We start from the raw sequence: 12230 nt of genomic DNA, 5'->3' as shown, positions 1-12230 counted from the left end.
ACAAGTAGTGCATGAAAAACGCCCATGACCATCAGTCCTGAAGATCACCATCCCCGGGAAAAGTATGGAAATCTCAGATACCAAACTGGTGCTGACGGTTCTGACAGCAAAATTCATCATTGTCCTGCTCAATACCACAAGCAGTCCTGTAGTCTGTTCCACAGTCAAGCTTATTCTTGCAGATCCTATGGAAGAGGTGTTTTTTTAAAGCTTTAGTTTAGAGTTTAGAAATACAATGTGGAAACAGGCCCTTCGGCCCACCTGGTCCATGCTGACCAACAATCACATGTAGACATAAAATGCTGGAGAAACTCAGAATAGGCGACGTTTCGGTCCGACACTCTTCTTCAGTCTGAAGAAGGGTCTCAACCCGAAATGTCGCCTATTCCTTCTCTGCATAGATGCTGCCTCACCCAATGAGTTTCTCCAGCATTTTTTGTCTCCCTTTGATTTTTCCAGTATCTGCAGTTCTTTCTTAAACAATCACCTGTAGACTAGTTCTACCCTACATATGAGGAACAATTTACAGAAGCCAATTAGCCTCAAAATCCGCACATCTTCAGTGTGTGGGAGTAAACCCTAGCACCCGGAAAAAACCTACTCAGTCACAGGGAGAAGGTACAAACTCCGTACAGACAGCACCCATAGTCAGGATCGAACCCGGGCCTCTGATGTTGTAAGGCAGCAACTCTACCGCTGTGCCACTGTGCTGTGCTAAAATGAGAGCGGGCAGTTTAGTTTAAAGATACGGCGTGGAAACAGGCCCTTCGTCCCATGAGCCCATACAGACCAGCGATCCCCGTACACTAGTACTTCCCTACATACTAGGTGAGAATTTTTACCAAAGCCAATTAACCGACAAACCTGTATGTCTTTAGAGGGGAGCACCAAGAAAAAATCACCCAGTCTCAGGGAGAACGTAGAAACTCCGTACAGACAAAAAAAAATAAATGAAATGATTCAATTTATTGTCATTGTCAGTGTACAGTACAGAGACAACGAAATGCATTTTTAGCATCTCCCTTGAAAGGGAGACACAGGGCGTTGCGGTGTGCCCACGCCTGCCGCCGTACCCGTAGACAGCACCCGTAGCCAGGATCGAACCCGGGTCTCTGGTGCTGTGAATCAGTAACTCTACTAATGCACCTCTGGGTTAAGTATGCAAAGTCAGATTTTGAAATGTTGCTCGAAATCACCACTAACTACCAGTTGTTGGTGGGCACTTTGCAAGCCGCTGCATATGTCAGATCAGCCATTGCTAACTTTTGAGAATGTAGATAGACACAAAATGATGGAGTAACTCAGCGGGTCTGGCAGCATCTCTGGATCTCACCAATGCAGGAGCTGATCACCTCGATGCGGATGGCAAAACGCCACTGGCTACGGGAGTCAAGATCGGCCCATCTACAGAGGGTTCGAGGCCCCAGACCGCGGGGGAAGAGATTTGAACTTTTTTTCGCCTTGCATCACAGTGACTAATGTGGAGGAGTCACTGTGGTGGATGCATTTGTGTGTTCCATTGCTTTTTATTTGTATGCCTGACTTGGCAAATGGTATTCCTCGTATGTTGCAAAACATAATTGGCTAATAAAGTATTAGTGTAATTGTAATTGTAGAAGGAATGGGTGATGTTTCGTGGCGAGTCCCTTCTTCAGACTGTCAGGGGATAGGGAGATACAAAGATAAGGCAGTGTAAGGTGTGAAAATGAGACAAAGGGAATAGAGATCAAGGAAAATGTAGAATAGATCATTGTTATCTAGGAGAAGGTAACAACAAAGCAAACAGAGATGAAATGTAAATGAGGATGGTCAGACTAGTCGTAGAACTGGGAAGGGGGAGGGGGATAGGACTGGAGAGAGAGGGAAGGCAAGGGTTACTTGAATTTAAAGAAGTCAATGTTCATGCCGCTGGGGTGCAAGCTGCCCAAGCAAAATATGAGGTGCTGTGAATTTGCCTAATTTGCACTGGGCCTCACCCTCATTCTTTTGATAATGTAAGCTTGCTGCAGCTCGAAAAGTTTGCTGATAACCCTTTCTGGTGGGGTTAATTAGGCATGAGCAATAAAATATGATCTTGGCATTGATAACCAGATCCCACAAAACGAATACATTTACAAAAAAACAGATAACAGAGGAGCAGTTATGTCCTCTCAAATATACTGCAGCATTCAGAAAAATCAAGGCCAATTTTCTACTCAACATAATTTCACTGCTCTGTCCAAGAGTTTGTCTTATACGATAGACTGTCAGAACATTTTTCCCAGGGTGGAAGTATCAATATCCAGAGGGCAGAGCAGATAGGTAGGAGGGAAATAATTTAATGGCAATGTGCCAGCTCATAAGTTCACAAGTGGGAGAGTCTAGGAATAGAGGTCATCGCCTCAGAATTAAAGGAGGTTCTTTTAGGAAGGGGATGAGAAGAAGTTTATTTAGTCAGAGGGTGGTGAATCTGTGGAATTCTTTGCCTCTGAAGGCTGTGGAGGCCGTCAGTGGATATTTTTAAAGGCAGAGTCCGGCCCCTGTCCCATTTAGGAAACCTGAACGGAAACCTCTGGAGACTTTGCGCCCCACTCAAGATTTCCGTGCGGTTCCCGGAGGTCTTTGTCAGTCTCCCTACCTGATTCCACTACCTGCAACCTCTGGTAACCACCTGCAACCTCCGGGAACCGCACGGAAACCTTGGGTGGGGCGCAAAATCTGCAGAGGTTTCCGTTCAGGTTTCCTAAGTAGATTCTTGATTAGTACGTGCGTCAGAGGTTATGGGGAGAATGGGGTTAGGAGGGCGAGAGTGAATGGCGGAATAGACTTGAATGGCCAAATTACTTAATTCTACTATTTCTTATGACCTTTTGACCTTAAATTCTAGGGGCAGAATTAGGCCATTCAGCCCATCAAGTCTACTCCACCTTTCAATCATGGCTGATCTATCACTCCCTCCTAACCCCATTTTTTTTCAATACACAGCGTGTGGAGAAGGCATGGAACACACTGCCAGGGTTGATGTGGAACGCAGCTGCATTAGTGGTGTTCAAGAAGCTTTTAGACTGGCACATGGATATGTAACGAATAGAGGATCATGAGCAGTCAGGTGAGGTGAGTTTAATTTGGCATCAATGTAGTTTAGTTCACCACAGACAGTGTGGGCTGAAGGACTTGTTCCTGTGCTGTACTTTTCTATGTTCCAGACATCTATTGATTTATATTGGATACAATCAATGCCCGAGTCTTCACAACTCTGCAGAGATGAGAATTCTAAAGACTTGCCTGTTTTGCGTGAAGAAATTTCTCTTTACTTAATACTCACAAATTACACCTATTAGAGTCATAGAGTGATACAGTATGGAAACAGGCCCTTCGGCCCAACTCCCGGCCCACACCGGCCAACAATGTGTTCAAGAAGGAACTGCAGATGCTGGAAGATCGAAGGTACACAAAATTGCTGGAGAAACTCAGCGGGTGCAGCAGCATCTATGGAGCGAAGGAAGAATTTTTCCTTCGCTCCATAGATGCTGCTGCACCCGCTGAGTTTCTCCAGCAATTTTGTGTACCTCCGGCCAACAATGTCCCAGCTACCCGAGTCCCATTTGCCTGCGCTTGGTCCATAACCCTCCAAACCTGTCCTATCCATGTACCTGTCCAACTGTTTCTTAAACGATGGGATAGTCCCAGCCTCAACTACCTCCTCTGGCAGCTTGTTCCATACACCCACCACCCTCTGTGTGAAAAAGGTTCCCCTCGGATTCCTATTAAATCTTCTCCCCTTCACCTTTGAACCTATGTCCTCTGGTTCTCGATCCTCCTACTCTGGGTAAAAGACTCTGTGCATCTACTCGATCTATTCCTCTCATGATTTTGTACACCTCTATAAGATCTTCCCTCATCCTCCTACATTCCATGGAATATAGACCCAGCCTACTTAACCTCTCCCGATAGCTCACACCCTCTAGTCCTGGCAACATCCTCATAAATCTTTTCTGAACCCTTTCAAGCTTGATAGTATCTTTCCTATAAGATGGCGCCCAGAACTGAACACAATATTCTTAATGCGGTCTCACCAACGTCTTATACAAGATTATTCTGAGGCTGTGCCCACTAATTGTAGACCTCTTAGCCAGGTAAAGATCCATGCTGCTTCCACTGGGCAGAGTCCAATTTTACCCTCATCTTACCCTAACCCGTTTTACGCTCCCCCATATTCCCATTGCATTTGGGCGCCACAGCTGCTGCCATATAACACGAGAGACCCAGGACCGATCCCGACATCGGGCGCTGTCTGTGTGGAGTTTGCATGTTCTCCCTGCGACCGCGAGTCAAATCCCACACACCAAAGACGTGCGGGTTTGTAGGTTAATCGGCCTCTGCGAAACTCCCCTTGTGTGTAGGGAGTGGATGTGAAACTGGGATTACATAGAACTTGAGTGAATGGGTGATCGATGGATGGTGTGGACTTGGTTGACCAAAGGGCCCATTACCAGGCCACATCAATCAATCCGCCCATCTCAGTAGAGTTTAGTTTATTGTCACGTGCAGCGAGGTACAGTGAAAAGCTTCCATTGCTCCACATTGCGTTGCCCAACTAAACACTGAGGATAATAAACTGTGTCCAATTTGGGAATGTGGTGGGAAACCGAGCAACTCAAGGTCACCCACATGGTCACAGGATGCACCTGCAAGCTCCACACATTCAGCACCAGGGCTCAGGACTGAACCTTGGTAGCTGGAGTGATGAAGCAGTAACTCTACGATTTGAGCCCCTATGTGTTCAGAGATACAGAGTCACAGCCCGGAAACAGGCCCTTGAGTTCACCAAGTCTGCGCCGACTAGCGATCATCCGTACACTAGCTCTATCCTACACACAAGGGATAATTTAAAAATGTTTTATACCGAGGCCAATTAACCTACAAACCTAAATGTCTTTGGAAAGTGGGGGAAACCGGAGTTCCCGGAGAAAACCCACACAGTCACAGGGAGAATGTACAAACTCCATACAGACAGCACCTGTAGTAGTCAGGATCAAACGCAGGTCTCTGGCACTGGTATACCGCCACTACCGCTGTGCCACTGTGCTGCCCACTAATGTGTATCAAGAAAGTACTGGATTTATTTTTTAATCCTACTGTGCATGCTATTGTGACAACCAATCCCTTGGTGTATGTTGTGGCAGTGTCCGTAACAAAACATTAAATCAGGGCGAAAGATAATTAGGCTGCGTAATGCACAGAGTTGTGACTAATTTCAGTTGCGATACATTTTCGGAGTGCAGCTTGTTAGACACTGGTAATGAGGACATTAAGATCCAGAGATTGAGATGGAGATCGTGCCAAGTAGGCCAGACCCAGTTCATACTACTGATTACAGTTTACTTGCAATGCAATAGAAAGTGATGAAGATTATCAACTGGACTTCAAAATAAGGCTCATTTCATGGAACTGTGCAGTGAGACCATATTGCAAACATAATCACTCTCTTGAGTTGCTAATGAGGTTGCTAATACAGGCACTCTCCTGGTTACAAATCCCTGATACTCACACATACAAATGAGCTCTTGTAATATTAAATTCAAAAATACAACGATAAAAAAAAATGAATTTAGTCTCAAGAAGGGTCTCAGCTCGAAACGTCACCCATTCCATCTATCCACTCAGGGCATGCTGCCTGTCTCGCTGAGTTACTCAGGCATTTTGTGCTTATCTTTAATTTAGTAATTGGTCTTTGTCAGTTTTGAATAGAAACGTGGAGAGTAGAACAGAACTGCACGAGAGCAGGCACTTCAGCCGGCAATGTGCCGAACATGATCTTGTAGGTATACTGATCTTACAGAGCTGTACATAATCGGGTAGACGCACAAAGTCTCTTGCCTAGAGGGAGGGAAATCGAGAACCAGAGGTTCAAGGTTTAAGGTGAGGGAGTTAAGATTTCATAGGAACCTGAGGGGTAACATTTTCATACAGAGGCTGGTGGTTGTATGGAGCGAGCTGCCGGAGGAAGTAGTTGAGGCAGATAGTATCGCAACATTCAAGAAACATTTAGACAGGTGCATGGATAGGACAGGTTTAGAGGGATATGGGCCAAACGCAGGCAGGTGGGACTAATGTAGATGGGACATGTTGGTCTGCGAGGGCAGGTTGAGACGAAAGGCCTGTTTCCGCACTGTATGACTATGATGCCATCACTCATTTATCTGCTCCCTCCATCCCCTGCATATCCATAATGCCTATCCAAAGGTTTTTGAAAATGCCACTGATGTATCAGATTGAACCACCTCCAGCAACACCACCCTGTTTAAAAAGTATATTACCCCGCACATCTCTAAACTTTGCCCCTCTCACCTTAATCCTATTCCTTCTAATATTTATTTTTTCATTTATGGAAAAAGGGTCTGACAGTTTACTCTTTTTATGTCTCTCATAATATTACTTACTTCGAACAGATCTCCCCGCAATCTCTGGCGTAACAGAAAAAACAACCCAAGTCTGTCCAACCTCTCCCTGTAGCTAATACTCCCTGATCCATGCAACATTCTCAGCACCCTTTCCAAATGCCTCCACATCCTTCCTGTAATGGGGTGACCATGAACTGCGCACAATACTCGAAATGCGGCCTCAACAAAGTACGATAAAGCTGCATCTTGACTTTCATTCTTAATGCCCAAACTTATGGAACTAAGCATACAATACAACTTCCTTACTACTATCTAATTTCAGCGAATTATGGACTTGGACACCGAGATCAGTCTTCACATCAATGGTACTAAGGGTCAGGCTTAATGGTCAGGACATTCATTGTATTTTTGTTCCCCGTTATGATTGACCTCCTAAAGTGCAACTTCCCCACTTGCTCGGATTAAACTCGATCTGCCATCTCTATGCCCAATTCTGCAGCTGATCTGTATGCAATGTACATTATTAGTACAGGCTTTAATGGATGCACAGATGGTGATACTAGAGTATGTTGGACAGTAATAGGACGAGCTTGTGACAAAGCAAGAATGATCCCTGGTCTTTTTACAGGAGAAAGATTACCAAGGTGAGAAGACTATGTTACACCTTTGTGCCCAATTCTAGTCCTCGGGTGGCACAGCAGTAGAGCTGCAGCCTTACAGCACCAGAGACCTGGGTTTGATCCCGACTGCGGGTGCCGTCTGTACGGAGTTTGCACGTTCTCCCCGTGACTGCGTGGGTTTTCTCCGGGTGCTCAGGTTTCCTCTACAAAGCAATCTGTAAGTTAATTGGCTTCTGTAAGTTATCCCTCGTGTGTAGCACAGAACTAGTGTAAGTACAGGTAATCGCTGGTCGGCACGGGCTTGGTGAGTCTAAGGGTCTGTTTCCGCACTGTATCAAAAAAACAAACAAAATCAAAACTTCATAAAACTCAAGGAGAGATTGACTGGAACTGTAGCAGTATTAACTGTATCAGGGAGTCAGAGCAAGGAAGACACAAAGAAATGGTGTTGTAGAGAGGATTTAAAAAAATGTCACACCCAGCAATGGCTAGCCATGTTTACAGTTAATGAATACATCTCCCCAGCTTCCTTCAATGATAAAATTGTATGCTGCTCCCACCCATTCTCTTGCCTCGATGCTGATCCATTGGGAGCAGTGCCATGGGAGCTAATGAGTCTTAGTCATAGAGTGATACAGTGTGGAAATAAGCCCTTCGGCCCAACTTTCCCACACCGGCCAACATGTCCCAGCTAAACTAGTCCCACCTGCCTGCATTTGGTCCATATCCCTCCAAACTGGTCCTAACCATGTACCTGTCTAACTATTTCTTAAACGTTGGGATAGTCCCTGCCTCAACTACCCCCTCTGGCAGCTTGTTCCATACACCCACCACCCTTTGTGTGAAAATGTTATCCATCAGATTCCTATTAAATCTTATTCCCTTCACCTTGAACTTATGTCCTCTGGTCCTCGATTCCCATTCTCTGGGCAAGAGATTCTGTGCATCTACCCGATCTATTCCTCTCATGATTTTTCTTCAGTTTAGTTTATTGTCACATGTACTCTGAGGTAGAGTGTTAGTCCGAGGTACAGAGAAAGGCTTTAGTTGCACGCTAAAGGGCCTGTCCCACGATGCGAGTTCACCCAAGAGCTCTCCCGAGTTTTTAAAAAAAATCAAACTCGTGGTAAGTACGTAGAATGTACGTAGGACCTCGTGGATGTCCCGTAGCGGCTCGTAATGCGAGCGGCAGGTACTCGGGAAATGCAGTAACACTTGGACATTTTTCACAGTGTTGAAAAAACTTCACGAGTTACCGCGTTTCCCGAGTACCTGCCATTAGCATTACGAGCCGCTAGGGTACATCCACGAGGTCCTACGTACATCCACAGGGCCGTTACGTACATACCACGATTTTGATTATTTTTTTAACTCGATAGAGAGCTCTTGGGTGAACTTGCATCGTGGGCCAGGGTCTTAACCAGCCAGCACAAAGCCAATACATGATCCCAATCAATCCATCTACAGTGTATAGATACACGATAACATAATATCATTTAGTGCAAGGTAAAGCCAGCAAGGTTAGTCCGAGGGGCATCAGAGGTAGATGGCAGTTCAGCATTGCTCTCTGGTTGCAGTAGGATGATTCAATTGCTTGACAACAGCAGGGAAGAAACGCCGCACAACACAAGTTGTTGCCCAATATCTCTCAGCAAAGCATCAAAAGAACATCTCAAATCAGTTTGCAAGACAGCCACTTGCTTTAAGTAACCTGTAAGATTGCGATACAATTACATGCTGATGAACAGCACCTCTGCTGTCAGCTTGAGAAAACATTAACCTGTCATATATTATTGTTGATCTCGGTTCTATTGCACGTCAGGGAACAAGCATTTGCCACAGTATTTGACAAGCACTACCGTGATTGTAAATTCACATTGTACGTATCACGTGCAATATCATATATGGGAGGCAGCTGAGATATTTCCGTTGCTGGTGAACGGAAGGCCAGTTGGTAAGTTTTCCTTTGAAGTGTATGCACGCTGAAGACGAGCAATTTGGCCTGACCACGAACAAAGAGCCTGGGACTTACCATCTCGCCTGTTCAGCTTTGCAAAGCTGGGGCTGTGGCTGGCAGATAACGCTGAGGAGGAGCTGAATGCCGACGGAGGCAGGCCAGATACAAGGTGATTGTCACAATTGTCTGTGGGGGAAAGAGAACAGGCTTTAATTCAGTAATACAGCGCAGAAACAGGCCGCTCGGCCCAACGGGTCCATGCCGACCAGCGATCCCTATCCTACACTACCCTGCACACATACACACACACACACACACACACACACACACACACACACACACACACACACACACACACACACACACACACACACACACACACACACACACACACACACACACACACACACACACACACACACACACACACACACACACACACACACACACACACATGAGGGGACAATTTACACTGAAACCAAGCTGATTAACCTACTAACCTGTACTTCTTTGGAGTGTGGGAGGAAACCGGAGATCTTGGAGAGAGCCCACGTGGTCACGGGGAGAGCGTACAAACTCCGTACAGACTGCGCCCGCAGTCTGGATCGAACCCGGGTCTCTGGCACTGTAAGTGCTGTAAAGGGCCTGTCCCACTTTCACAAACTAATTCACGACCTCTGCCGAGTTTGCCCTTGACTCATACTCGCAGCATTGTCGTCACAAGGTCATAGGTAGGTCATAGGTAGGTCGTAGCAGGTTGTGATGCTAGTCGTAGGTACTCGTGGCAACAAGTAGGTCGGGGCGTTTTTTCAACATGATGAAAAATGTCCACGAGTAAAAAAGGTGGTGATGTAGGTCGTGAAAGTGGGGCAGCCCCTTAAGGCAGCAACTCTGCCCCTGCACCACCGTGCCGCTCTAGTGTTCCATCCCCATTTTATTCTTACCACTTTACCGTCTACTCCTCCCCTAGGCTTGAGCACTCGCCACCCACAAGAAGTGATTTGCACTGGCCACGGGGAGATCCCGCCTGGTCAAGGGGAGGACGTGCAAAACCCCACTCGGACAGCGCCAGAGGTCAGGATTGAACCTGGGTTGTTGGAGCTGGATCTGTGATGCAGTTGATCGACTTGCTGCACCACTGTACAGAGATTGGGATCGAGCACTGTGGCAAGGGAAATGCTGAGTGCTGAGTTTAGAGTAGGCATGGTGGAGGTTCTTGTGCGGTTGAAATCATAAGTGATCCCACTGAGTGGCTATTTGGTCACTTTGCGCCATTTCAGCTCCTGTTCCTCAACAATGAGTTTGCTTTGTAGACTTTGCAGGGCTCCATGGATTACAAATGATGTGACTCAGAAATCCAACTGTGCAAATTCTCCCTCTTCTCCCCTCTCCCATCAGGCAAAAGGTATAGAAGTGTGAATACGCACACCTCCAGATTCAGGGACAGTTTCTTCCCAGTTGTTATCAGGCAACTGAATCATCCTACCACAACCAGAGAGCAGTCCTGTACTCCTATCTACCTTGTTGGTGAACCTCGAACTATCCTTGATCAGACTTTGCTGGCTCACGTTGCACTAAACATTATCCCTTATCATGTATCCGAACACTGTACATGGCTCCACTGTAATCATGTATTGTCTTTCTACTGACTGTATAGCACGCAACAAAAGCTTTGCACCTTACCCTGGCATACGTGACAATAAACTAAACTAAATTTAAAGCTTTTTTTACAAGTTAGTTATAAGAATAATAAAAAAGTTTCATGGGAGTCATTAGTAACTAAATAAAACATCCATTCAATTAGCTTAAATATGGGCAGTGCCAGGAGGATTATTCAATGAAATTAAAGAATTATAAAGCAATAATGGCATGGGTTACTATAGAAACAGACATTTCTGACATGCAAGGAAATTGGTTTACAGCTAATCCTCAGGGGCAGATTCCTGATGAAACCCAGGGATTTCCTGCATACAAATATAGAAACATAGAAACATAGAAATTAGGTGCAGGAGTAGGCCATTCGGCCCTTCGAGCCTGCACCGCCATTCAATATGATCATGGCTGATCACCCAACTCAGTATCCCGTACCTGCCTTCTCTCCATACCCCCTGATCCCCTTAGCCACAAGGGCCACATCTAACTCCCTCTTAAATATAGCCAATGAACTGGCCTCAACTACCCTCTGTGGCAGAGAGTTCCAGAGATTCACCACTCTCTGTGTGAAAAAAGTTCTTCTCATCTCGATTTTAAAGGATTTCCCCCTTACCCTTAAGCTGTGACCCCTTGTCCTGGACTTCCCCAACATCGGGAGCAATCTTCCTGCATCTAGCCTGTCCAACCCCTTAAGAATTTTGTAAGTTTCTATAAGATCCCCTCTCAATCTCCTAAATTCTAGAGAGTATAAACCAAGTCTATCCAGTCTTTCTTCATAAGACAGTCCTGACATCCCAGGAATCAGTCTGGTGAACCTTCTCTGCACTCCCTCTATGGCAATAATGTCCTTCCTCAGATTTGGAGACCAAAACTGTACGCAATACAGGTACTCCAGGTGTGGTCTCACCAAGACCCTGTACTGTGCTCTTCATCCCTCTGTTGTTGGGATTCCGAATGGTCTTGTAGATTAGTTTTAGTTTTAGAGATACAGCGCGGAAATGGTCTCTTCACCTCACCGACCAACAGTCACCCTTACACCTGTTCTATGTTATCCCAGTTTTACAAATTAAGCACTGGGGGCTATTTACGGAACCAATTAACTTACAAGCATGCACTTCTTTGGAATGTGGGAGGAAACCTGAGCACCTGGAGAAAACACTCGTGGTCAGAGGAAGAACGTACAAATGCTGTACTAGTAGCTCCCAAGGTCAGGATTGAAGCTGGGTCTCTGGTGCTGTAATGCCCCTGTCCCACTTAGGAAACCTGAACGGAAACCTCTGGAGACTTTGCGCCCCACCCAAGGTTTCCGTGCGGTTCCCGGAGGTCCCCGGAGGTTTTTGTCACTCTCCCTAATGGTCGAAAGTGGTTTCCGCTTCTTCTATGTTCCGGCGATTATTTCAAAACTAGCGATGCTAGTTGAAGGTGGTTGCTTTCCACTACCTGCAACCTCCGGCAACCACCTGCAACCTCCGGCAACCACCTGCAACCTCCGGCAACCATCTTCAACTAGCATCGCAACCGGCTTCGACTAAGAAATTACCGATTTTTAAAACGACAACCTATTTTTAGTCGCGGCCAGTTTTGAATTTTTTAAAATAATCGTCGGAACATAGAAGA

The 12230-nt window shown here is 45.9% G+C and overlaps 1 protein-coding gene across 1 annotated transcript in view; it reads right to left on the bottom strand.

Moving 5' to 3' along the window:
• The window catches only part of LOC129699107 (contactin-associated protein-like 5), a 1038064-nt gene that overhangs the window by 900194 nt on the left and 125640 nt on the right, over positions 1-12230 (bottom strand). The window contains exon 2 of the mRNA XM_055638766.1: positions 9036-9146. Coding sequence (XP_055494741.1) covers positions 9036-9146 — 111 coding nt within the window. The remainder of the gene's footprint in view (positions 1-9035; positions 9147-12230) is intronic.

This window comes from Leucoraja erinacea, chromosome 7 (genome assembly GCF_028641065.1).
Source record: "Leucoraja erinacea ecotype New England chromosome 7, Leri_hhj_1, whole genome shotgun sequence".
Lineage (NCBI taxonomy): Eukaryota > Metazoa > Chordata > Chondrichthyes > Rajiformes > Rajidae > Leucoraja > Leucoraja erinaceus.
The sequence above is the reverse complement of the archived record's forward strand: the minus strand, read 5'-3'. Positions and strand labels throughout refer to the sequence as shown.